General features: G+C 40.1%; 2 protein-coding genes across 8 annotated transcripts; one reads left to right on the top strand and one right to left on the bottom strand.

The window, feature by feature from the left end:
* Positions 1–1,893: 1,893 nt before the first annotated feature.
* czib (CXXC motif containing zinc binding protein) lies at positions 1,894–16,104 on the top strand. 5 transcript variants are annotated; one of them, XM_052011866.1, is made up of 8 exons: positions 1,894–1,946; positions 2,058–2,141; positions 4,847–4,903; positions 5,908–5,989; positions 11,757–11,788; positions 11,983–12,060; positions 14,310–14,375; positions 15,862–16,104. In XM_052011866.1, the coding sequence occupies exons 1-8, from the start codon at positions 1,926–1,928 to the stop codon at positions 15,937–15,939; spliced, it is 498 nt and encodes a 165-aa protein (XP_051867826.1). In that variant the 5' UTR covers positions 1,894–1,925; the 3' UTR covers positions 15,940–16,104. The 5 variants fall into 5 exon arrangements, with proteins under 5 accessions (XP_051867826.1, XP_051867827.1, XP_051867824.1 ...); XM_052011867.1 differs by having other exon boundaries at positions 1,905–1,974; XM_052011864.1 differs by having other exon boundaries at positions 1,911–1,974; positions 2,058–2,176.
* cpt2 (carnitine palmitoyltransferase 2) lies at positions 12,822–26,859 on the bottom strand. 3 transcript variants are annotated; one of them, XM_052011863.1, is made up of 6 exons: positions 26,542–26,859; positions 25,152–25,232; positions 22,811–22,917; positions 20,238–21,542; positions 18,678–19,031; positions 12,822–12,840 (listed from the first exon to the last, which is right to left on the bottom strand). In XM_052011863.1, exons 1-5 carry the CDS (start codon positions 26,736–26,738, stop codon positions 18,700–18,702), a joined length of 2,022 nt encoding a protein of 673 aa, XP_051867823.1. In that variant the 5' UTR covers positions 26,739–26,859; the 3' UTR covers positions 12,822–12,840; positions 18,678–18,699. The 3 variants fall into 3 exon arrangements, with proteins under 3 accessions (XP_051867823.1, XP_051867822.1, XP_051867821.1); XM_052011862.1 differs by lacking the exon at positions 12,822–12,840 and adding an exon at positions 14,687–14,761; XM_052011861.1 differs by lacking the exon at positions 12,822–12,840 and having other exon boundaries at positions 16,231–19,031.
* Positions 26,860–27,134: the final 275 nt, after the last annotated feature.

Genomic DNA, 27,134 nt, shown 5'->3' with positions numbered 1-27,134 from the left:
CTCTGGTGATTAGTGGCTAGATGTTTGCCTATATGATGGAAATAATTAAAAGCCATTAAGAATTTTATTTTCATTAGTTACTTTTCTGTTTATCTCCAATAGCTTCACACAGTATCACAGTTGTCTCTCTAAGAATCATTTTTTTTCCTGTAGTATTTTTAATGTTCTGTGTTTACTCAAGAAACTGCTGTGCATTGTTACATTAGATTCACAGTTCATTTTCCCATTTGCTTTTCAGATTTTACACTGGAAGTTGTGCTCAGATTTTTGGATAATGTGCAAGAGAAAGTAGCTACATTAAAAGTTTATTTGGGTATATGGTTACACCAGAGATTTTTTGAGGTCTGAAAACTACCCAACATTATAGCCATGAGATGCAAAAGAAAGTAGGATCTTTTCAAAAAAAAGCTTCAGGGTTCCCAGGTGATTTCAGTCATGTATTAGTTGGCATAATAAATTTCTTCTAAGCTTTGATTATGATATGGAAAAATCAGCCTAAGACCCTGTTTCTTGCATGTCACTTGGTCCATTTGGAGGAACTCACTTACATAATGTACAGGAATAAAGAGACCAAAAAATGTATCCCTATTATAAATTGGAGGTTTTGTAAATGTTAGTAGGAATAGGTGTGGGCCATCCAACCCTTTGAGTCTGCTCCACCATTCATTAGGATTATAAAAACAGGAAATGCTGAAAACATTCAGCAGGTCAGGCAAAATCTGTGGAAAGAAACAGTAAACAGTTTGTCTTTTGTCTGATAAAGATAACAATAACTTGCAGAGGAAGTGGTAGGATGGTTTTCTTTCCATAGATGTTGCTTGACTTCTTCAGTGTCTGCAGCATTTTCTAATTTTTATTTCAGATTTCCATCCTATGCAGTTTATTTTTGTTGAGACCCTGACTGGTGCCATTTTCTGGCTCTATCTACACGATGCTTGATTCCCATGATGTCCAGGTGGCAATAGCACAAACTAAAAATGAATAACAAGCTTTCTGGAAAATTCACTTAACAAGCATTTAAATGAAATAGTTTAAACACAGCAAAGCTGCATTTTCCCCACAAACTTTCCAGGATAAAGCCATTGAGTTGTCATTGAAGTGGTGTATTCTTTGAAAGTATTTATTGGCAATGCTGTCAACAAAGTTAATTTGCAAGTAATTAGGAAGGCAAATGGTATGTTGGCCTTCAGTACGAGAAAATTTGAGAGCAGAGAAGTCATGCTCCAATTACTGTATATAGAGCCCAGGTGAGACCATGTCTTGAATATTGTGTACCGGTCTAGTCTTCAGATTGCTTTCTGGGACAGTGGGTTTGTAAAATTAAATGAACCAGGCCTTTACTCTCAAGTTAAGCAGAATGAGTACTGACCGCATTGAAACGGACGAAATTCATATGGATCTTGACGGGGTGAATACAGGGTTGATATTTTCCCTGGCTGGGGTGCCTGCAACCAGCAATTACAGAACAAGAATAAGGTCAGACAGAACAGAGATGAGAAGAAATGTCTTTATCCAGAGGGTAATGAATCTTTGGAATTTGCTACCCAAAACAGCTGAGAAGGCTAAGTTGTTGATCATATTCAACACGGGAATAGATTTTTAGATAAGGGAATTGAGGGATGGGTGGTTATTGCAGAAAGGTCGAGCTGACATACATCAGCCATCATTTTACTGAATGGCAACGCAAGGAAGACCGGCTGAAGACCCGATTACTATTTTTTGTGTTCTTAAAATGCAGTGAATGAATCATGGTGACTTGTAAATTTAGAAATAAATCAGTGTCACTTATAGCTACGTGGTCACCAAGGGTGATTGACAGCAGAGTTAACCCGCGTCTTCCCCGGCGGCAGCGATGTGCAGGAGCTGATTGCGCAGGAGCTGATTGCGCTGCAGGGGGCGCAGCGGCGGCGCGGACGGTTGTCGTAATGACTCTACGCCGACAGGCCGTAAGTTGGTGTCGGGCCCGGGATGGGGGTGAGTGACGGTGCCGAGGTTTCTGTGTAAACATGTTCATTCTCTTCGCGGGGGTTGATTTTAAGATTGCGCTCTCTTTGCAGAAGTTTGGACTCCAGTTCAAAGCGACTTTGGAGAATGTCAGCAAGTTGCGGCCGGACGGAGAGGATTTCCGCTGGTTCTTGAAGGTGGAGCGGCTGGAAGAAAGAGTCTGAGTAAATGTGTGGGTGCAGGGCACCCAGTAACCGTGGACACGCTGGGCGTGGGTGCAGGGCGCCCGGTAACCGTGGACACGCTGGGCGTGGGTGCAGGGCGCCCGGTAACCGTGGACACGCTGGGCGTGGGTGCAGGGCGCCCGGTAACCGTGGACACGCTGGGCGTGGGTGCAGGGCGCCCGGTAACCGTGGACACGCTGGGCGTGGGTGCAGGGCGCCCGGTAACCGTGGACACGCTGGGCGTGGGTGCAGGGCGCCCGGTAACCGTGGACACGCTGGGCGTGGGTGCAGGGCGCCCGGTAACCGTGGACACGCTGGGCGTGGGTGCAGGGCGCCCGGTAACCGTGGACACGCTGGGCGTGGGTGCAGGGCGCCCGGTAACCGTGGACACGCTGGGCGTGGGTGCAGGGCGCCCGGTAACCGTGGACACGCTGGGCGTGGGTGCAGGGCGCCCGGTAACCGTGGACACGCTGGGCGTGGGTGCAGGGCGCCCGGTAACCGTGGACACGCTGGGCGTGGGTGCAGGGCGCCCGGTAACCGTGGACACGCTGGGCGTGGGTGCAGGGCGCCCGGTAACCGTGGACACGCTGGGCGTGGGTGCAGGGCGCCCGGTAACCGTGGACACGCTGGGCGTGGGTGCAGGGCGCCCGGTAACCGTGGACACGCTGGGCGTGGGTGCAGGGCGCCCGGTAACCGTGGACACGCTGGGCGTGGGTGCAGGGCGCCCGGTAACCGTGGACACGCTGGGCGTGGGTGCAGGGCGCCCGGTAACCGTGGACACGCTGGGCGTGGGTGCAGGGCGCCCGGTAACCGTGGACACGCTGGGCGTGGGTGCAGGACAGAGGACCCCCAGTGACTGTGGGACATACTGCTCTGTATCTGATATGGGTGGAGGACTGAGCCTGAGGAAAGAACATCTGCACTGTAAGACAATGATCAAGCTGCACAACTACACTGCTCTGTGACTTTGCCTGTTGGTACAAAAGGTTAGGACCGAAGGCAGCCCAGTCTGATCAACCACCTCAGAAAAATTGTGCGATAGATGTTTTTGTTTGTTGGAGTCATAGAGCAATACAGCACGGATACAGGCCCTTCAGCCCAACAAATCCATGCTGACCATGGTGCCCACTCAGCTAGTCCCAATTTCCTGCCTTCGGCCTGTATCTCTCTAAGACCTGCCCCTCCATGTACCTGTCCAAGTGTTTCTTAAGTGATACCATTGTACCTGCCTTGACCACTTCCTCTGGCAGCTCATTCCATATACTCATCACCCTCTGTGTGGAATAAAATTGCCCCTCAGGTCTCTCTTAAATCTTTCCCCTCTCACCCTAAATCTATGCTCCTGAGTTTTGGACTCCCCTACCCTGGGGAAATGATTGTTACCATCCACCTTATCTATGTCTCATAATTTTAAACATTTCTATAAAGTCGCTCCTCATTCTCCTACGTTCCAAGGAATAAAGACCCAGCCTGGCCAACCTCTCCCTATAACTCAGGCCCTCTAGTCCTGGCAACATCCTCTTAAATCTTTTCTGCACTCTTTCCAATTTAACCACTTCTTTCCTATAACAGGGTGACCAAAACTGTACACAGCACTCCAAGTGCAGCCTCACCAACGACTTATACAACTGCAACATAATGTCCCAACTCCTATACTCAATGCCCTGACTGATTAAGGCCAGCGTGCTAAAGGCCTTTTTCACCACCCCGTCTACCTGTGACACCACTTTCAAAGAACTATGTACTTGTGCTCCTAGGTCCCTCTGTTCCATTATACTCCCTAGTGCCCTACCATTCGTAGTATAAGTCCTACACTGGTTTGACTTTGCAAAATGCATCACCACATACAAAATCCATTTGCCACTCCTTGGCCCATTTCCCTAACTGATCAATATCCCTCTGTAGTCTACAATATCCTTCTTCACTATCAACAACACCTAATTTTGTGTCATCTGCAAACCTACTGATCAAGCCTTATGGATTCGCATCCAAATCATTTATATAAATAATGACTAACAAGGGTCCCAACACTGACCTCTATGGCACACCACTAGTCGTCGGCCTCCATTCCAAGAAACAACCTTCAACTACCACCCTCTGGTTCCTACCTCTGAGTCAGTTTTGAATTAGTTTAAAAGAATTACTGTCTCGTCGCATCTAGAACCCCATAACTTCCAGTCTTGAAAACTGCCTTATAACTGTCCTTCAGTGTTTTTGGATAGACCACTTTCTGACCACATCACAGCATCAGCACTGCTTCATGGCTGTACCTGGGTTTTAGTACCTTCACCACCCCTCCCTCCCTCCCTCCCCACCCACAAGAGATTTCTCTGCCAGGGGAGCCCAGTTATTGTCAGATGATACAACATTTCTCTTCCAACTCCCGTTCTCTCCCTCAGCCCATGGTTGTGTCTGTGTCTGGGTGCATTGGGGGAACTCAGTTACTGGATGATCCCCTTCTCTCAAGCCTCAAGATTGTGGATTTTCCTTCTGAACCACTGGAATTTTTAAAATGATAATGCTCCCGTGATGGTATTTGGGAAGGACACATAGTTCTCCAGGCAAAACTTAAATGTTAACATAATGTTTGCTATTAATTGATGATTGTATCATAATTCACTGAACTATACTGCACAATTGTAAATAGTCTAATTAATTTCTGTCTGCTCTTACAATAGTTGAAATGTCAGAATTGTGGTGAAGTTTCTGATAAATGGCAGTATGTCACGTTAATGGTGAGTTGTATTTTGAATGTCTTTTATTGATTCCCCATTAATCATTGAAATTAAATAACTTCACAGGTTTTATCAAGTCACAGGGTCTTAATTGGTCAAGTTTCTGCTTAAAATGCTAATCTGATGCTCTAAGGTCAGCCAGTTTATATATTCTCAGCCTGTTCCAGTCAGTATATGAACAAAGCTTACTATTAATAATCATTTCCTCAGATCCAATTTTCTCCATCTCTTCCATCTTCATTTCCAATGATGATTTTATGGTTTTCTTGATTTCCACGATTCATATAATTACCTTCACCCCTAATTTTCTTTCCTCTTACTCTCTCAATGCCCACGTGTTTCTGACTTGCACAATTCTTTCTCATCACTCTTAATTGTACAATCTCATTTCCCCTATGGGATACATTTGCTTTTTTAACGTTGAACCCCTTTCCATAACGCCCCCATGTTAAATGAAATAGTAATTCATTGTTTTCTGCCAGCCTTCAAAATCCAACTGTTCCAAAATTTACCATTTGAATGCTTCCATTTTGTATTCTGCCTTATCCAGACATAACTATCTGGCCAAACTATATCCTGTTTTGGCAGTGGTGATGGTGTTTCATCCACAAAAGCTTGATAAGTGCATCACCTTATCTCCTCTGCTGAAGCTCTGTGGGATATCAGTGTCTGATTCCATTCCTCCTTCAAACTAAGTCAATGCATTACAAGCAATTATTACTTTTGTTTCCACAGCAATAACCTTTAGAATATTCATGGGTTCTGGCCTCATCCTTTCTCTCTTCGTCATGTACATCCAATCCCTCTATGGTATATTCTTCAGTTAAGGCGTCAAATTATCACATATATGATTATGAAACTGAAATGTATTGGTTCCCTGTTTTCCTTGTGGACATTCCCTGGTTATCAGTCTTTTCAGTATTATTCTATTTTTTAAAATATCTTAGAGTATCTTCTATGTTAAAGGTTCCTACATAAATGCAAGTTGTTGTTGTTTTGTACAGAACAGTGCCCCACTCAAAGGTGGGAGAGGAAGTGCCAATATGATACAAAAGTGCAAGTTGTGCTCAAGAGAGAACTCCATTGGTAGGTAAAAGATGGAAGAAATAAACTTCAATAATTGGTGTTTTAATTACTCTGCCCTTTTCAGATCTTCTCTGACTACAAATCATATATTGATTAAGAGCATATTATATTAATGACAGGAGTTTTTAATATTTTGCAAATGCATATCAAAGTTTAAATATTTTTCCATTTGAGTGTTTTTGGTCTGTATCCTACATAAATTGAAAACCTTACAAAAATGTACAACAAAGGATTAAATTGTTAATGACACATGTTGGCAGCTGCTAACACTGGAAGCAAGTTCTGTATTTGCTGTGGACACTCTAAGTTCAATATGTTTACTTTGCAAAACAAAGTTAGAGCAGCCATTTTTGTTTTTGCTTGATTATGGCTGCAACTAGAGATTTTTTGCTTTTTCCTATTGAATTCAGTTTTACCAGGCCTCCTTGACACCACAGTTGGTCAAATGCCACCTTGATATCATGAGGAATTTTTCTCACCTCACCTGTGGAATTCTTCTTTGGTCCATGTTAGATAGCACTGGGGACCACAAGATGAGGCAGAAGTGAACCACGTTCTCAAACATCTGGCTGAAGATGGATGCAGACACTACAACTTTATTTTTGGCATTTGCCAAATTTGTTTATTCAAGGAGTTAGTTACTTACAGTCATAGAGTTGTACAGCACGGAAACAGGCCCTTCGGCCCATACTTGTCCATGCCAACCAAGATGTTTATTCAAGCTAATCCCATTTCCCAGCACATGGCCCATGTCCCTCTAAACTCTTTTCATCCATATACCCGTCCACATACTTCTTAAATGTATCTAATGTATCTGCCTCAACCACTTCCTCTGGCAGCTGGTTCTATATATCTACTACCTGGTTTTTTCAAGCTTATGATTTTGAACCAGCATTGGTGACCTAGATTGATCCTCAATAGTAAAATGAGAGAGATGTCAACCTATAAGGTTATAAGTTGTGGCCTAATGCAATTATAGCTGCTGCTGATGGCTCATGGAGCCTCATTTTTGCCAGTTCTCAGCTTCTACATTTGTTCTGAATTAATCTCAATGGTAATGCCACATAACCCATTAAAGGCTGTCTTCAACTCCATAAGGATTGTGTGGTGACTGATCTACCAATGTGGATAGATGCATCAGCAACAGGTGGATTGGTGAGAATGTACCAAGTAGCTTTTTCTTTGTTGGTCTTGCACAACTTGCAAAGGCCCAGATTTGCAGCCAAGATCTTTAGGGTTTGACCAGAGCTGGTAATTTTGCTAATGTCTGTAATGAGAGCATTTTGTGGACTGGCTACACTCTGTACTTTATCTGGATGGTGTTCAACTTAGAATACTGTTTCATCATCTGAGAGAGAGTGGCAGGTATTAATCAGCAGGAGGTTTTCTTGCGTGTGCTTGACACAATGCCACAAGATTTAAGAAATCCAGAGTCACTGTTGAGGAACATTACAGACATAATCCACTGAAATGTTACCACTTTTCTGTCACCTCGGATAGTCCTGTGATGTCTTGGGACAGGGCATATACAAGGATCAGAATGGAGAAGTCCAGGACTTTGGCTGAAAGATATAATTCTATGAGGCTCTTTTTAGACTATCCTATTGGATAGCTGTCCCATTTTACGAATGTCCCAAGATGTCTCTGTGAAGGATTTGGATGGTTAGGTGGATATGCCTTTGTCAAATCCAAATCCACTACCTACGTGGGTACTGGATAGTCCATATAGTTTTATTATGTTTTGTTGTACCAACTTGATACAAGTAAGTGGTTTGCTGTAACTTTTCACAAGGCATTACTGTGGTTCTGAGATCACACAATTTCAAGGTCACCATTACTGATATTAGCTTTTTTTTAAGTTCCAGATTTATTTTAATTAACTAAATTTAGGTTCCACAGCTGGTCTTTTGAGATTTGAATCCATGCCTCTGGATTACTAGTCCATTACATTAATCACTTTGCTTCCATTTCCTTAAAATGATCTCCTGCACTTAGCTGCAGGAGTATTTTGGAAATTAGCATCACAAGACCTTAAGATTCTTAAAAAAAAATTATAGCAATAAGTGAAATCCTTTAATAGTGAAAATAGTTTTGGACAAAATGACAACTTTTTAAATTTTTGTTTTCACTGCAATGAAAAGGTATGATTCATAGGGTGGCAGTCTACAAAGACTAGGATCTGTCTCCAATTTCACTTTTCATTCAGGTCTTTTCAAATCAAATTTGTTTCCATGCTGCCTGGAAATCTCTATTTGATTCCCTCCTTTCAGATTTAACCATGGTACTAAAACAACTCTGATCTTGGTCACTAAAAGACACTCTATGAAATTGCATATAAACACTCTATCCTGTCCTTCTCAACTGCAGCCTTTCGTGCAGGTCATATCATCCTGCTCCAAAGCCTCACCACGGTGATCCAGCTCAGTGGATGAGCAAAATTATGACTTCACTTGCCTGCTTCTTATCGAAGGCCACTGTTTTTAGATCCTACCATAATCTCTCTTTGAAATGGAACCAAATTCTTCCTTAACTTTGTATCATATTTGACCCCTGATTTTGTTTCAGACTTTGTATCCATTCCATCTTTAAGACTGCCTGTTTCCACCTCCATAACATTATTTTGTTGCTTCTAGATTTACACCAGGATATAGATCGGTTACAGTTATGGGCAGAGAAATAGATGGACTTTAATCTGTGCAAGTGTGAGGTGTTGCACTTTGGGAGGTCAAATGTAAGGGGAAAGTATACAGTTAATGGTAGGACCCTTAACAGCATTGATGTGCAGAAGGATCTTAGGGTCCAAGTCCATACCTCTCTAAAAGCAGCAATGCACATAGATAGTGGTAAAGAATGCATATGGCATGATTGCTTTCATTCCTAGAGACATAGAGTATAAAGGTCAGGAAGTCTTGATGGAGCTGTATAAAACTTTGGTTAGGCCGCACTTGGAGTGTTGTGTGCAGTTCTAGTTGCCCCATTACGGGAAGGATGTGGAGGCTTTGGAGAGGGTGCAGAAGAGGTTTACCAGGAAGATGCCTGGATTAGAGGGTATGAGCTATAAGGAAAGGTTGAACAAACCTGGGTTGTTTTCTCTGGAGTGTCAGAGGCTGAGGAGAGACCTGATGAAAGTTTATAAAATTGAGAGGTATAGATAGGGTAGACAGCCAGAATCTTTTCCCCAGGGTTGAAATGTTGAATACTAGAGAGCATAGGTTTAAGGTGAGAGGGGGGAAAGTTTAAAGTGGATGTGTGGGGCAAATGTTTTTTACACAGAGAGTGGTAGGTGTCTGGAGCACACTACCGGGGTGGTAGTGGAAGCAGATACAATTGTGACGTTCAAGAGGCTTTTAGAAAGGTACATGAATGTGCAGGGAATGGAGAGATACAAATCATGTGTAAGCATAAGGGATTAGTTTAATTTGGCTTTATGCTCAGCGCAGACATCGTGGGCAGAAGAGCCTGTTCCTGTGCTGGATTGTTCTGTTTTCTTGAGCAACCTTGGAATTCTTCACTGCAGGCAGTTGTGTCTTCGACTGCCATGGCCTCTGATGTTACCTCTCAAATCCTCTCCACTTCTCTTTCATTTTCAAAAATTTTCCTTAAAACTTACCACTTTCTACACACATTAGGCCATCTGCTTTAATATCTCCTTTTTTTGGCTCAGCTACCGTTATTTTTACACACATGAAAATAGGAGCAGAAATAGGCCACATAGCCCCTCAAGCCTGACTTGCCATTCAATATGATAATGACTAATCTTTCAAAAGTATGTTAACCTCCCTCTTAAATACCTCCAGTGATCTACCCCACTTCCTCTGGGGTAGAAAATTTCAGAGATTTACCACCCTTTGGGAAGAATTTCTAAAGCACTTCTGTTGTAAATGACTGCCCTTTTCCCTCCTCCTAACCTCCAAAGAATATGGGTCTAACTTTTCTAGTCATCCTCTCATCCAAAGAATTAGCTTGGTGAATCTCTTCTGGGCTGCCTTCAATACTATTATATCCATTCTTAAATAAGTGTGCAAAAATGTAAAAAGTAAAATACTGCTCCTCTGCAATATTCTCATGTTTATTGATATTTTAATTTTTCTGAAATCTCTGCATTTAAGGATTTTAATGATGTCAACTATGGAGTAGACGCTTGGGTTTTTCTTGGGCTTGGGTGCTGATGAAGCAAAAACCATGCTGTACACATCCAGTGCTATTTGAGTGTCTAGTGCTTATGTACCTTGCAATCTGATGCAGAAATGGATTCTTTGTGACTTCTGAACATAAAATACCGTATCCCCTCTTCACAAACGCCTCTTTTGCCCCCATCTCCATCACTGCTCAAGCATATCTGCTGCTGAAACTATCATTCATGTCTTTCTGATCTCTAGCCTTTACTATTCCAATGTCGTCCTGGCTGATCTGCCACCCTCCTGAACTTGAACTTCTGGATGCAGCTACTTGTGCTGTAACCTGCACCAGGTTCAGTTCTCCAGTGGCAAAACAACATTTTCTGGTCCAGTAATACTTTAGATTTAAAATTGTGTCTTTTGAATCTCTTTAGGACTTGCTCCTTTCCTATCTCTTTTATTAGCCCTACAACCTTCAGAGAACTGCATTAATATATTTTGTCAATTTTTCTTTGCCTTGGCATGAACTCCTTTAAGCCAGCATGCTTGGGACTTCTGTGCTGGACTGAGAATTTCCAGACTATTGGATGGCATTCCAATCAATATGCCAACAGACTTGTATTTCACTTTTTTAATGAGATGTTACACTTTAATACAGTTTCCCAATGAACTTGTTAAGTTTAAAGGGAGCGTGGGAACCAAAGCATCAGTCTGTTAAAGGGAATGTGGGAGTTAGCACCTGGTGAGCCCGATCTGAACAATTGAAGAGCAGGTTATTGGAGTTTTAATACAATTGGCTTTTTTACTGTTAACAATCTTGCCCCCAAAATCTGGAATTTCATCCCTAATTCTTTCTGCCTTTTGCCTAAGTTTATCTCCTTATCCAGCTGTTTATGAAATTCTGTTGGACTGAACTTCTGTGAAGTAGCCTGCTATATTTTACTGCATAGGAGATGCCACATTAAATGTAGTTTATTGTCCCAAGATCAGTAATGTGACTAAAAATTGTACAAATTTGTAGAATTATATACACAGCATTTCATTGATACCCCTATAGCTGATGCCAGCAAGCTTGGTCATAAGGGAGATATCTGAAACTGTGAAACTTAGTGGGAAAGAGCTTTTAATATATTGAAATTATCAGTGGCATTTGCCTTGTTTTAGACAGCTTATTACTACTTGCGCTAATTTGTAAGTAGATTAGTGTTTTGTTCAGCAATGAATAATCATTGTCACTTCTGACTTCTTGTAGTTATATTCAATATTCAGAAACAGTAGCCAAGAACAGTGTCCTGTTCAGGGCTTGCCACTAATTTTTATTACTTGGGGCTCAGGTAGATTTTGCAGTTAGTAATTGGGATATAATTGTCTATTAAAATGTATTCTTGAGACTTGCATAATTATTATTTTGTAAAGTGAAAACATTATCCTGATTAAAAAACAAAAATGCACTATTTATATTTGTTTGCCCAACATTTGCAAATATTTGAGAAGTAGAATTATTAGCATTTTAATCCCATGATATTTAAAACCTATAGTATATAGGCTATTACAGCGCTGAATTAATTTAAGTGCTTTTTAATGTGTGTGTTATTGACTGCAACAATTTAAAATTTCATTTTGGTTTAAATTGTGATTTGTTTTCTTAGATATTCTGAAGGACACCATCAAGCCATATAATGTAAGTGAGCTTTTGACCATACAAATCATTTTCTATTCTGTACCATGCTGTGGTTGATTAATCTGTTTTGCTTGAACATGTACCTTTCTGTTTTTCCTGAAACAATTGTTGAATTATATTTCTACTTGTATGTATTTGCATACAGAATGATTCTGTAAATACAATGTTAATCAGGCTGTAATTCTTATACAAAGGCTGAAGACAGTGAAAAATTTAAGACTATTGTACATTTTGAATGTAGAGGATTGGAGCCAGTTGACTTTCAACCACAGGTAAGACCTCCTTGGTATAATAAGCCTGATTCCCTTCTGGTTAGACCTAAACCAACTGACCGAGATGTTCTCGGGTTCAAACTCATCTTGCTTGTCCTCTTTCCTCTAATTTCACTTCAGTCATATTTTCCCAAACCTTTCCCTCGATATAAACTTTCTTATTCGTAATCAGATGCATTACTTTGAATCTGCCATTTCCCATTGCTGTCCTTACTTTCATCTGCTCAGTTACTAATTAGACCATTTCCAGCCCCCAATTTGTATTGCTTATCATCCATGTTTCTGTGCTCTCTTTTGATCCTGCGTCCAGGAAAGTAATGCTTTCTGACTACCTGCTGCAGTTTAAAACTCCACAATTTGGACTTCAATTTCCACCATACTTACTGAGCTATTGGCTTGCAGCAGATGGTAAGGGAGCCAACATCTGAGAAATACCTACTTGATCTTGCAATCTACTAATTCACTTGCAGATATGTCTATTCATAATGATACAGATAAGCATGACCACATTGTCCTAATGGTTCAAAGTGCTGTCTTTCACTGCAGATGGTGTCTATTGTTTTACATTGCACTGCTATTCTGCTAGTTGGGATAGATTCAAAACCAATTTAGCAGTCCAAAGCAAGCCAGTCAGAGGTGCTGTGAGGTGTCAGAAACTTGAGCTGTATTCCAAGCTGTACTTGATTCCTGAAGGGACTGGATCTCTGGATGGTTGTAAAGGTGCCATGGTTGGTGGAGAGTAGACCAGGGAGTTGCAGAAGGAACAATCTCTTTGCAATGCTGAAAGGAGAGGGATAGATGTATCTAGTGTTAGAATCTGGTTGAAGGTGGCAGTTCATCCCTATCCCCCTCTTTGCAATTCAAAACTAACTTGTTTTCTCTCTTTCACAGTTCTGGTGAAGTCTTTGATCTGAAATGTTAACTGTTCCACTTTCCACGGATCTGAACTTGTTAAATTTTGCCATTCCTTCACTGCGACTCTAGCAATTTTAATTAACTGTATGGAGTACTTACAACATGGACCCTAACAGCTAAGGAAGGCAGCCTGCTTCCACCTTCCCAAAGGTGCTTTGGGTTGGACAAAGACAGCACTTTGTCACCATTAGGACAATGCTGGTCTTCCTTGAAATGCTCTCACCCTTTCAGTGACTTTTTTTTACATTTGAAACATCCCTTGCCTCAATTTTTGGATGCTTTATCTCCCTGGGAATGGTCCTATATTTGTTCCCTTAAATTTTGTCATTCTAGCAAACTTGGGTTTCCATTGCTAGCTCTTGGCAGACCAGAAGAAATTCTACTGGGCCTCGCTCGCCTCTTTCAAAATCATCTAGTTATTCAACACTCTGATCATCATGAAGATTAACCAGATCCTTAAACCCTTGTACCTACAAGTGTTGAGTATTCTTCTCTTCTAGAAAGTGCCCCGAATATGTCATTTCATCAAGACAGGTGGCACTGTAATGTAGTAGCCGCTGCTTTACAGCTTCAGAGACCCGGGTTCAATCTTGACCTCATTTTGTCTGCATGGAGTTTGCACATGCTTGCTGTGATCATGTCAGCTCCCTTCAGTTTTCTCCCACCTCCCAAAGACGTGCAGGTTGGTATGTTAATTGGCTGCTGTAAATTAACCCTATTGTGCGGGTGATAGAATCTGGGGGGAGTTGATAAAAATTTGGGATTGATGTAGGATTAGTGTAGGTGGGTGGTTGATGGGCAGCACAATTGGTGGGCCAAACAGCCTGTTTTCATTACTGCATTTCTCACTGAAATAAATTAAATATTGAAGTTGCTGTACTTATCTGATATGCTAGATACTCTAAACTCCCGGGAAAAAGTTAAGGTTCTTTCACTCTAAAGTGTTAATTTTGAAAAGCATGTTGACTGCTCCCAAACAACATTTTTGATGTTCAAAATTAACTTTTACAAGTCTGGACTCTCATTCCTTAAGGTTTTAGTAACATTTTATTTGTTTTTCAATTCTATCTTTTTTTCCCTTATTATTTTGCTTTCTGAACCCAATTTGATATTCACACAGATCTCAGATCCCTTTAAGCGACAACTGTATCAAAAAGCTTTGGTAATCACATTCCATTCATTGCAAGATCCCACAGCCACCCTTTGCGCAGATGGAACTGAAAGGAACAATTGGTGCCGTGGAGTGCAAAATATTGTCCATTAAAATAATAAGTATTGAAATTTTTATCATGTTTTTGTTGCAATATTAACTGAACGTTATTCTCTGGATCTAGGCTGGATTTGCTGCAGAAGGAACAGAGTCTGGAACACAATTTGGTGAAATTAATCTGCTGGAAAAGGTAAGTTACTTGCATTCAGGGGTTCTCAACTAGATTGCAGTGGGGAGGGTATAGTGACTTGAATTGCAAGTTAGAACATCTAATATCAAGTCGGGTTTAGAAAGTAAAATAAAAAAAAATTAAATGTTTTTTTATTAAATCTCCAACAATAATTAAAATCTGAAGGATTTAAAAATAAATAAATAACATGCCCTAAAATTAACTGCATGCTACCTGGAAAATATATACTTGTATCTGTCAAGAATTAGTACAATTGCACTTATGTTTAATTGGACTATCTCAACTGTAACGATCAGCCAGTACAGGATGGTGTCAATTATCAGATGTGGCTTGTACCTGCCTCGTGGTGACAGGTATGAGGGAAATTCCCCCACTTTTCCTCAAACCTTTGAAATAAAGGAAAGTAGAACCAAAGTCAGCAAAATCATTTAAACTCAATATTAAATGTAAATTAATACATGGGACAACTTCATATAAATAAGGGAAGGCATGAAATACCAGTTATATTTAATTCTTTAACCTGACCACTACAGAAGCAAAAAGCTGAAAATCAAAACAAATACTGGAAAGAGTAACGTTTCAGGTCAGTGAATTTTCATTAGAACTGTGCTGATGAAAGTATACCACCTGAAGCAATAGATGTTTCTTTATCCACAGGTGCTGCCTGAGTATTTGCAATATTTTCTGTTTTATTGATATCTTAAAGCTAACCTGCTTCATTATTCAACCATGCGAGCTAAAGAACATCAAGGCAGCAGAGATGTTTCTAAAGCACAAAGCCACTAATTCTGCAAAATTGATGAAGGCCAAAGATGGGTCAATGAATTCTGGGTTTCTTTGCAGTTGAGGTTTATCTTCACTTTCAGTGCAATGTGTGATTTATACTCAAATCAGTGACATTCATTTAAGAAACTCGACTTTGAATTGACCAAAGCTCTTAGCACATCTTTCTTAACTCAACAAATTTAATATTCATTTTCCAGAATTCTAAAGGGGACAATCTGCTGCATCTATGTGGGCTTTAATGATAACATTGAAACTAAACTGCTACCCTCTACCTCTTAAAAGTTATTGGTAATTGTTGACATTTTGTCAACCAGCTCCTTGAAACGAAGTTTGGCAAAATACCTTGGGATATTTTGGAGTGAATGCTCTGAATACAGTGTAGTATCTTTCGGTAATGACATCAGTGAAGATAAGTGACTGAACTAGGCTGAACTTAAAACTTCTATATGTGCCTATCCTTGTCAAGCTGTTACCTTGTTCTTAACTTAAATTTAACAAAACAAATATTCAGTTCTTAATTTTTATGTGGAACCAAAATCATTACAAGGATTTCTGGAAATGTTGTAACTCCGGAGGTGGGAAACAAGCAAGGGACTCAGAACCCTCTTATTTGATAAAAGTTGTCACTTGTAAAATGCAGCAAAAGTGCAAATAGCTTATGTACAAATGCTAATATAATTTAATGTTTTCTTTTGTTTAGGATTGGAATGATTATGATGAGAAAATCCAAGAGTCGGTGGGAATCTATGATGTCACTCACAAGTTTGTTAAAATATGAACTGTACTCCCAACTGATATTTTTCACTCTTCTACTTAAATGGACAATTCCCGGAATCAGCTAAACAGCTTGTCCCCATTTGGCATTTGTTTGCCATTGCAATAGATTTGCGACATCTACCATGGTCGAACAAGTTTGTTTACATTAAAATTAATCAACATGGTACATGACTGTAACCTAAATTTGTGAAATTCTTTTCATTCCCAACATTTTTATACCACTGCAGCAAAGCTGAATATTTAGTTTGAAGGAGCATAAATACAAAATACTCAATAGTGGAGATAAAAAAAATTACATTTTAAATAACGTTTATTTATTATTGAAACTGCAAAGATACATCAAGTAGAGCTCGTCATTCACAAGTATGGTCTTTGTTGCAGCTCAGTTTTCTTGGGCCCTGTTATACATTTCACATAAGAGGTCATTTGCTCTAAATGCCTTTTATACTGTAAGTTAAGTTTTCAAAGAATAAAGCTAATAGAAATCAGAAGGTTTAGTCGGTCTTAAATTTTAAAAATGCGGGTGGAAGAAGACATTTCCTGCTACATATGAACTTTGTGTACATTGCAGGCTTCAATTGTGAATGGGTTTCCACCTAAACCTCTGGCATTTACAATATCAGAAGCCTCAAGGAAATTCTAGCTGCCATCAAACTAAGTAACTATTTAAATAGAATATCTAAGAAATCCCAGTGGAAGTGTCAAGTAATTTTATTTTTAGTTTCATTTTTAAATAGCAATCATATTCAAGCAGTTCCTTTACATTTTGCTTAAGCATCAGTATTAGGCCAATTGCATTTTAATTTATCTGCTAATAACACACAAACTTGATAAGCCAAGCACTTGTCCTGCTATTGATTCAAATACAAAATGAACATAATGTAAAGCACCTGGAAATTGCTTTAAGTTTGCATAATTAGAGGCATCACTTCAATTTTAATTTGTATAAAATAAGCCTTTGTTTTCCTGACACTGATATTAAGTATAATGTTAGGATTAATGTTAATGTTGTCATCATGAAATAAGTGTTATTTAAAAAAAAAGCTAAGAATAGGTATTTTGGCTGTACACTTATCAAACTGACAGGGGAAAAAGCAAGCAAAATTGAATAGGTGGACTGTTGCAAGGATCAGCTTCACCTTCTGGCAGTCGTGGAAGATTTAGATTATTTTAGAACTGCCAACTTCCTGACCAATCTGGTCCAGTAAACCTATACTTGTCTTATGTATTGTAACTGGTAAATCAAGTATTTTTCAGAAAACTCCAACAATATGAACTGTTTAAAATTGAAATAATGCTTCTAATTATGCAAACTCAATGCAATTTATGGATGCTTTGCTCTGAATACAACAAACACAATACAAAGTCCCAATCAAATTTTGCAAGACAAATTTTTCACTATCTCAGGACAAGTGACAATAATATTCCAATTCCTAACAATTCTTTGTAAATGTTTCAAAATACATATGTAGAATTCTTCCTACATCATAAAACTTCATAAAATAAAGCTGTAAAGGAAGTGCTCTATCCCATCATTAAATGCAATTTCCGACCTTAAAACCTTCAATCACATTATTAGCAATGTTTAGAAAAGGCTAGTCCTAACTTCCAATGTGCGTGCATTGTATGATTCCATCACTGTCCTCTTATGGCAAAAAGTGTACAGGAATAAATGAATGTATTGATCAAAAAATAGATTAAAAAACCATCTCAAACAGGTTAATAAAACAAATTAAACATTATTAAGCTAATATTAATGCACATTGGTATTCCTCTTTAGTTAATCAAGATTTGAACCAGGATTTAAATACAGTATAATAGATAAAAGAAATATCCACCAGTGGCTGAATGATATTTTCAGCTCCATAACAGTAAAATAACAACAGCTGTAGATTTATCAAGGAGCAGTCTGAGGTGGAGAAGGAAGGCACATAACAAATCTAATCAAAACACAGGCTGTCCCTGGGTTACAAGTGCTCGACTTACAGACACCCCTAAATATGAAAGAGCTCCCATAATACTAAATTAAAAATTCAACGTTTGTACAAATGGCAGAATGAATTTCATCTCTCCACTTTTGGTAATTGATCTTTCTCATCAGGCTTAAGTGTTTTTGATGCCATTCATTATAATACTGTGGAGATAAAATTACCATAGAGTGATTTTTGTGTATTTTCTAACTTATGGATATAATCAACTTGTAAACACCCTTAAAAATGGAAGCTGCTCATTACCCAGGGATGGCCTGTACATGGTCATCGAGGTTAGCGATGTTAATGCTATTGATTACAGAACACACCATTTCCAGTATCCTGTATTAATATCAAGTACGTCCAAGTCAGAGGTAACACAGTTGAATACAAATTAAAGGTCCCCAAATGATATCCCCTCAACTCTAGCTACAGAAGTGTACATTGGAGTTATGCTTCCAGTAATTTGTTGCTCCTTAGTTAAGAATGTCAAGTTTATGTTTTTGGGCAGTTGGCTTGGGGTCCATAGACATTTCACAATAGACATCGCATTGGTATTGGAAGACATTTTCACCTAAGTAATCTGGTCTGCTTTGACCCAGATTAGAGGGATTAACTGTTAATGTCTAACCTACATTAACGTTCAAAAACTCTGCAATCAAGTGCGTGTTTTTTTAATTCTTTCTAATACACTGATTAACAGTGATACCATTAAAGTATAACATTTTAAGACCTCAAATTCAATAACAGCAGAATAATATTAATTCACCTTCCACTTCAATTTTTGTAACTCAGCCACTGATGAGTTGTCCTTCCAATACATCAAAAATATCATCCAGACTTTTGTTGACACACTTGAGGAATTCCGTAACGTCTCGAGCAGGATAGCTGGAAACAATGTAACCTATCCAGTCATCATGAACACCATACCCAACACCAAAACCATCAGGAACAACAGGTGCAAAGCCTCCAAAGTGGATGGCAGGACTGGTTAAGGTGCTGGTGGAAAGAATGTTGTGGTTAATTTGAATATACGATGGATCCTGGAATAGTTCTGGCAAAGGCATTTCTTTAGATTTTGCCAGGTAAGACAAGGCAAATAAATGGCGGTCAAATCCCCGAGCTGTGGAAAAAAAAACAAAAATTTCATGACTAATGTCTGAAAGACCCTTTTGAAAATTAACCACCTTTTATGCTTGATAGAATATAAACACATCAATAGAAACTGCAGATAATAAAAGTCTGAAAATAGAAAGCTGGAAATACTCAGTTGGTCAGCCAGCTTCTGTGGAGAGAGAAATGGTATTAATGTAAAGGTTGATGACTTATCATGCAATCTCTCTCCATAAGTATTGCTGAGTATTTCCAGCATTTCTGGTTTTTTTAAAATATATACTAAATTTAAACATACAATTTTGTCATGGTGCAAGATTGTAGTCAGGCTTCATTTAGTATACGGAGCATAATTTTAGTCCCTTACACAGTGGGTGATGATGTAGTTTTGGAAAAAGCTCAAACAAAGGCCACAGGAATGATTCTCAGTTTGAAATACCATGGTCAGTGGTCACACATTCCTCTTGTAGACCCAAAGAATAGAGAACCCCTGCAACAGATTTCCAGCTGCACAGCAAACACTGATTCACCCTGTACCTTTGAGAAGCTGTGACGCACGCCTGCAAACTACCTGTGCCACTAAATAGCCATGTTGGAGTGCAGAATAGGCTAACACATGGCATTAATAGCTCATTTATGGTTTCTTGAAAATGGGCTAATTTCCAAATAGGATATCTTAACTAAGATTAGCTGTAAGAAAATCAAGAAGCATCACGGTCACATTTACTATTTAAGGAGAAGTATCACCTATCCAAGACAGCCTCCAAGGCTGCTGATTGGATGAGTTTTTCTGACTGGGGTAAAATGAATATTCCACGATTGTTTTGTACTTTGATTACATGATTCTAATTTAAGTATAAAAGATATAGTATAACTGCAGACATCTGAATTGTTGAGCTAAGGAAAAAGAAAACAAAAACCTTGCTTTTCTGCTCTTAATAACTGCCATGTGCACTCTGATAAAAAAAATGATAAAAATTGAGTAACCAGTAAAGCATAATGGTCTAATCACCCCGCTCTGCTAAAGCAAGCTTCAATGGAAAGTGCGTGACTGGACGTTAGTTGCAGAGGATTGGGTTTGGATGTAGTGTTGATAACTGAAGGCTGCCAGTGGTGTTAAAGGGTGTAAAAACTACACATTTCAACATTTTTAGGAGGAAGAATACAAGAAAGAAAATTAAACTCAAGCTATCAAAGCAAGCAAATCTGCACTTACCCATTGCAGCCTCTTTGGTCAACTGCCCGTGATACTTGGAGCATTCGCCTATCATTGCTTTCAAGTCTGATATGCTATGTTTTGAAGGCTGCTTCACAAATGCCTCACAGCACTTCTGGGTGTAAATGGTGGCAGGGCGGATAGTTTCTGTACGGCCATGTTTAAATGCTGCAGTGCTGCAAGACTCATAAGTGGCTACCGTTTTGTTGTACTGCCTCAGGAACCCCATCTGAAGAGAGAGTTGAGCCACCGCATCAGGACTGAGGTTCTGCTTTTTCAGGAACACTTTCCCACCTTTTTTAAACACAGTTGCTTCAACAGTCAAGGCACTCACAGAGGTGTCAAATTTCTCTTTAGCACTCAAAATACCTGCTTTCAGAACGTCATTAAGTTTAAACTCAAGCTTCTGCACATTCTGAGAGGAGTCAACTGCTGCAGGCAGTGTTGTTGGTGAAACGGCAGGCCTCTTGGTCGTGTCTTTGGAAACCTCATTCATCAAACGCAGGACAGCCACACCATCCCCCCATGAATGTTCAAAGTTCACACCTGCACTGCCATCTTTAGTTAATATGAAACTGAATGACTTGTCATACCAGCGGTTGAGGCCATTTCCATGAAGCATGTTGTGGGAGAGCTGAAGGTGGTCCTTGATGGTGATGTCATCAAGGCAAATGCAGAAGACAGCAGAATCTATTTTATTCAATACCTCTGCATTCCCAGCCTCCAACAGCCTCTGTCTTAGCGAGGACCAGACATCCCGATTCTCACTCGTCAAGTACCCAAGAGGAAATTCAGGAGGGGGACAGGAATCAGACAAAATATACTTGAAATGCGCCAGGATTTCTGAAGGCTTTGTGATCCTTCCATCTTGATCAATAACGTCAAATATATAGAAATGTCCATTTCTCATCACCAGCAAGTGCTTGCCACTGTCATCTGTAAGAAGCTCATCTCGAACGGGTCTGGGAATACGAGTGGAGTTGAAGAGTCTGAAGTACTGAGACATATCAAGTGGATAGGCATTAACCATATAGGCACCATACCATGAAACAGAAGTGGGAACAAAGCGAATGATATTTTTAAAAAGAGCTGTATCACTTTTAGCAGGATTGAGGTGGAAAATTTCAGGTTCTAGTAAGCCTGCTCGAAAAGTCTTCATGAAACGTACTGCAGACACAGTCATGTTCACTGCTCTAATTAGCTGACTGTTGAATGCAGGATTTGGATCAGGATTAAAAGACATAAAGGGGTTAAAGTTCAGGACGACTGATTCACGGGCACAGAGGTACATGTCAAACCATGGTCCTAAAAATAAATGAGAAAAAAGTTTTCTAAAAGCTCTGCATATATTAAACACTAAAATATAATGTGTCCCATAATGAACATTTTATTTATTTATCCAATTTGTTTGCTAGCATCTTTTTCATTTTTCTTGATTTACTTGTTCATGATACAGTTCAGGCATTTCAGTCCTCCAGTAAATCACCCAAACAACATTCTCCACATATGAGGTTAGCAAGTGTTGGCAAAAGATTCAACTGGCCCACATCAAAGTTGAATTTGATCCTATTCTTGTTCACTTAGACAAGCTCTTACCATCTGGGATCACTGAATAATCAAAGGTAAATTTGCCAATTTTCCCTCTACCCTAAACCAGGGGTCCCAAGTCCAACTAGTGCACTTCTACCAAGTCAGAAATCAACTAGCAAAAAACAAACTGCTAGAGGAACTCACCAGGTCAGGCAGTGTCTGTGGAGGCAAAGGGAAAGTTGACAGGTGGGGAGGGATAAACAAACCAGCAAGTCATGAAGGGAGTGGTCCTTGCTAAAGCAGAAAGGGATGGGGAGGGAAAGATGTGACTGGTGGTGGGATTGTGTTGCAGCTGGCAGAAATGACGAAGAGTGATGTGCTGGATACAGAGGCCGGTAGAGTGAAACACAAGATCCAAGGAAACTCTAGCTCTGTTTTGTTTGGGGGGCAGGTGGGGCGAGAGCAGAGGTGCTGGAAATGGACAAGATGCGGGCGAGTCCTGATGCAGGGTCTCGACCCGAAACATCAACCATCCCTGTGCCTCCACAGATACTGCCTGACCCCCTTTAGTTCTTCCAGCAGTTTGTTTTTGCGCCAGGTCCCAGCATCTGCAGTCTCTTATATCTTCAGAAGTCAACCAATATCACAGACTAGAACCTGGAGACATTTATGTCAATCATAATTCCTATTAAAAGTATTCAGTATGCCATCAGGTAGAGAAGCTACATTAATTCATGCACTGAGCATTGTAACAAGGAACATTATGTGAATGATTTAAAAAAAATCAAACTGTATCAATTAATACAATGGCCAGGCAATAATTTATACTTCCATTGAGATTCTCACCAATTAACAGATTTGCTTCAAGCTGGCAAAAGGGACAAAGACAATTATTATAGCAAATACAAGCATTTAGCACTATTTACGTCATCTTTCCAGTTATGATACTAAAGGAGTTATCTTTTCAGGACAATAATAGCAGTTGAAAGTTTTCTCTTTAATTTTGCTCTAGCAGATCAGATCAAACAGCTTGAGGATCTCACCCGAAATGTAACTGGTGTGTTTGTTTCTTTTGTCCTGAGCCACGAGTTCTTCATGCAACTGTTTACCAATTCCCTGCTCAAAATCTTGAGCCAGCCGTTCAGTTCTCCTATAACAAGAAAAACACGTTACATGTGGCAGGTATGTACATAATCAGACCGAGCAAGAAGCCAGTGCACTTCGCATGGAAATAAAATATTTGATGTGTTAAATGCCACTGTTGCCAGATCTAAAATCAGACAGAGAGGCAAGATCACAGCTGGAACTCAGATGTCTGCTTATCAGAAGACATGTGCTAAGCCTTAGTAAGTCTTTCATGGACTTTCCAAATTAAGTACACCTCAGAGGTATCTGAATGATTTGTTCAAACACTAGGCAATCCTGGTCAATTGTAAACATTAGCTATTTAAAGAAAGATTATGCTTCAAGAGTCGTTTATGACTATTTTTTTTTCCATCTTTTTAAAAGCACAATAAAGCTGGATAAAGCTGCAAAGTATACACCTTTCTTAATCCGATACCTGCCTCTTCTGCAGATTTTGACTCATACACAAGTATGTCCAAGGTGCAAGAAACTCTCTGGTGCTTCTTCAAGATGGCCATTTTCCCTGCACACCTCCACACAGTGAAAACCAGTAGGCTAGTCTTCCATAGATCACTCACTGTCAAGCCAGATTCAATTTTCATGAGATGTCTGTAGATATACAACTTTGGCAGGACATTTGGTGAACAGAAATGGAAAACAGAATTTGATGCTCTACCATTCTTGTCTGGAAACACAAAAGCTCCTTGTGATATCCCACTACCATCTTTTTGAGAAAAGATGATTCAGCAAATAGGTTGCAAAATTACCAATTTTCAAATTATATATTCATCTTTTATATAAAATATTAAGCTATAAAAGCAAACCAATATCTGCTGATGATAAAGGTGCATATAGAAATCAGTGATTTGTGCAAAAATCACTGATGCAGTTCCTCAGTGGCTGACTGTGTTTCATATAATGAGAACCTAAGCTCAGCACACCAGGATGATTCTAGTCCATTCCCAGTTAAATGATCCCAACTGAGGCTTTTCAACTTCACATGAAAGGAAGGGAAAACTTTGCCAGCATTCACAGGTCCTGATCATTGTTCACTGATCTCTGCTGGAGGAAAGTATATCAGTTTGTTAGGGTATGACAGTGTTCAGAATTTGAACAGGCCAACAAAACATACATTATCAAGGTTCACTAGTAGTTGAAGAGGGAAACATATAGCTATGCTTCTTGTATCATGCCATTCCAAATAACTTCATCAACAACAGATTAGCTTTAAAGTCTTCAAAAGCAAATCCAGTATCCAACAAATAGAAAGCCACTTAATATTTTTAAATGGTATTGTTTAGAAGAGGAATGTTGGTGATGTTGGACATTCCCTTGGTTAAGCAGTGGCATTAGTGTCAGACCTTCTGCATTCAAATAACTATTCTCAACAGACAGATAAAGCACCTGAAATACTGTACTTCTGACAACACTGCACTTCTTGGGTACTGATTGAAGGGTCAGCCTGTAACTTCTGGTCAGGATGTGAAGCTTCAATCCGCATCTTTCCAAACAATGAAATGAAAATATTAATGTATGTATTTTTGTAAAGAAACTTGAAAGTAATATTGAAACAAAGATATGCCATTATGCCTGCCCTAATTCCTTCTCTTTTGTCTCCCCTACACAAAACACATACTTGTCTCTCAATATTCCCAAAATGCAATCCTTACATGACCTAGTTGAAGATTTAAAGCACCTGCTCAGAGCACATTCAAGTAATTGGTCTCTCCCCCTCTCCATGTAGAAAGGAGGCCTTAGCTGTGGTCAATCTAGATTCCACCTCTTTACAATACTGACTCATAGTCTGTACTTTGCAGCATTATCACTAAACTTTCTCATGCATGACATAATTTCAGCAAATAGGCTGCACATATCATAAACTGTAGGAGGGTTTTACATTGAAAGATAAAGACTTGGTTTCAAAACATTATAAGGTTATTTTAATGCAAAGTATAAAAATAAACAATATGCAAATTTCTGGATTGTCCACATCTTGTGTCCATATATTACTGTGATCTCAATAGGACATTAGATTAGTATAATTTGTACATTTAAATACTTGCCCATTTTAACAGGTATGGTAACTGCTACCGATTGTGCAATGAGGCTGAATGGGAAAAATTCCAAGGACAAATCATACATTAAAATATTGGAAAACACTCATATCAAAGCCCTGGATGTTTGCTTCTTAGTATTACAAATTGGTAGAATATGATAACAATTCTAAAACACTAGCTAATTAAAACTCTATTCGCTTACCTGTACTGGTCATTATCTAAAAGTGGCCTCTGTGCATTCAAGAAACGGCGGACTGTATCCTGCAGCTTTGGAATGGGTAACCTTTGGGATAAAGAAAATAAATTAGGAAGTAGCTCACTGGCAGAGCCTAAACCTGCAGGATAATTAGTTTACAAGCTGAAATATAATTTACATCATTTTCAATTTTCATTTATACAGCTGTATAAAATATTACTTATTAACACAAGGTACAGCCTGAAGGTACTGTATTTTATACAAATTGTTGCTTGGCATCAAAGCCATTACTTCATGCACTGGAGAGAGGGTTGTTATGATATTAAGCTTTTATTAAGTGTTTATGTCACTGTAATGTTCATTTCAACACCTGAAAAGTAAGATCATTAAAAAGATTTTTGCAAAATTATTTGTATCACTTGAAATTCCATTTTAAAAAAACACCCAATTTGTTCTCCTTCCTCAGTTCAACAGGCGATAAAGGCAAAATACCATCTTGATATCCAAAAATGATCACTGGGAATTGCTGTTACCGGAAGACTGCATCACATGACATAATATGCATTTTAATAACTTTGAGGAAGGATCATAGCATTGGGCAGCTGGCATCAATATCAAGTAACTCTTGTTCAGGAAAAGCATGATGGTGCATGCTGAGTGCTATGGGTTGTTATAGCAAGTAACAAATTTAAAGGACCAACAAGGGGTTGAGTTTGCACCTATACAGCACACAAAAATGATGATCAACCAATATTAAAACTACACTTTTTTTTGTTGGCCTTTAGGGAGCCTATTTCCACGCTCTGAGCGATCCATTAATAGTAACCTCAGTTTCAGATAAACATAAAAATCCTCTGAAAATTCCAAACACGAACATCAAAATTAGGAATAGGAATTCCTAACACTTGGCCCCCTCGGTCATTGATATGTATTGTGTATAGGTGGGCCACAAACACCAATCCCTAGCCACGGGCTGCCAATCTGCAAAAGGCCCCTTCCCTGTGAACTTTTATTTTAAGCAGGTTCATAATTGTAACCAACTTACAGCAGCAGGAGGGTGATATTTGCCTAACTTTACAGTTTAGAATAAGAAGCTTCGGGGCACAAGTGACACTTGCAAACTGCAGCAACTCAGGGAAAACAGAACTTTCACGAATGGGGTAACGTGTTTTGCCAATGTGTCAACACTGCTCGGCATTAAAAAGTGCCAGAAACCTCCACTGCCACAATCCATTCAAAGTGCAGCCAGTCGCTGCAGAAATTTAACTGTGCAAGTATTTTCTTAAAACACAATTTCTTGCACCAGCATTTTAACAAACGTGCGGTTCAAAAACCCTGGTGTTTTGCAAGATGCCCTTTCACCCAGTGGTCCGCAGAGAAAGAAAGTGGCACTGACCGCGGGAGACTCTTCTGAAAATGGTTGGTGGGAACGATGCTCTCATGCAGGTAGTCGGAGTCGGGGGTCGAGCTGCTCGCCCGCTGCAGAGTCCCGCCGCCGACCGGAATCCGGGCTCTGCACCACCCGGCCGGCGACGCCGCCCGCCCCACCGCGCTCAGCCTACTGACAACAGGGGGAAGCCGCAAGGCAGCCATCGCAGCAGGAAACCGCAAGGGCTCTGCAAACAATCCAGGGAGAACGGATTTAAAGATCAGCGCCTCGGCTCTCCTGCCGCTCCGCGATCCCAGGGTAGTTCCGGCAGAGGCCGGGGCTGCAACCTAGTACCGCAGGAAGTGACGAGCGAGCAAAGTGATACGGCTCAACCTGCTCTGGGGTGGGGTGGGTGGGTGAGGGAGGGGTGAGGGAGGGAGGGAGGGGGTGAGGAGGAGGGAGGGGGTGAGGAGGGAGGGAGGGGGTGAGGAGGAGGAGGGAGAGGGGGAGGGAGGAGGGAGGGGGGTGAGGAGGGAGGGGGTGAGGAGGGAGGGAGGGGGAGGGAGGGGGAGGGAGGGGGTGAGGAGGGAGGGAGGGGGGGAGGGAGGGGGTGAGGAGGG

This window comes from Pristis pectinata, chromosome 3 (genome assembly GCF_009764475.1).
Source record: "Pristis pectinata isolate sPriPec2 chromosome 3, sPriPec2.1.pri, whole genome shotgun sequence".
Taxonomy (NCBI): domain Eukaryota; kingdom Metazoa; phylum Chordata; class Chondrichthyes; order Rhinopristiformes; family Pristidae; genus Pristis; species Pristis pectinata.
Note: the sequence above shows the minus strand (reverse complement) of the source record. Positions and strands in the feature narration are given on the sequence as shown.

Bases quoted from the DNA above. Each gene is read 5' to 3' on its own strand.
- czib (XM_052011864.1), top strand. From the start codon at position 1,926: ATGACTCTACGCCGACAGGCCGTAAGTTGGTGTCGGGCCCGGGATGGG. The intron at 4,904-5,907 runs GTGAGTTGTATT...TGTTTTGTACAG, and splicing joins GGCAGTATGTCACGTTAATG to AACAGTGCCCCACTCAAAGG. The intron at 14,376-15,861 runs GTAAGTTACTTG...TCTTTTGTTTAG, and splicing joins AAATTAATCTGCTGGAAAAG to GATTGGAATGATTATGATGA.
- cpt2 (XM_052011863.1), bottom strand. From the start codon at position 26,738: ATGGCTGCCTTGCGGCTTCCCCCTGTTGTCAGTAGGCTGAGCGCGGTG. The intron at 25,233-26,541 runs GTCAGTGCCACT...TTTATCCCAAAG, and splicing joins TTTCAGAAGAGTCTCCCGCG to GTTACCCATTCCAAAGCTGC. The intron at 22,918-25,151 runs GTAAGCGAATAG...TTCTTGTTATAG, and splicing joins TTAGATAATGACCAGTACAG to GAGAACTGAACGGCTGGCTC.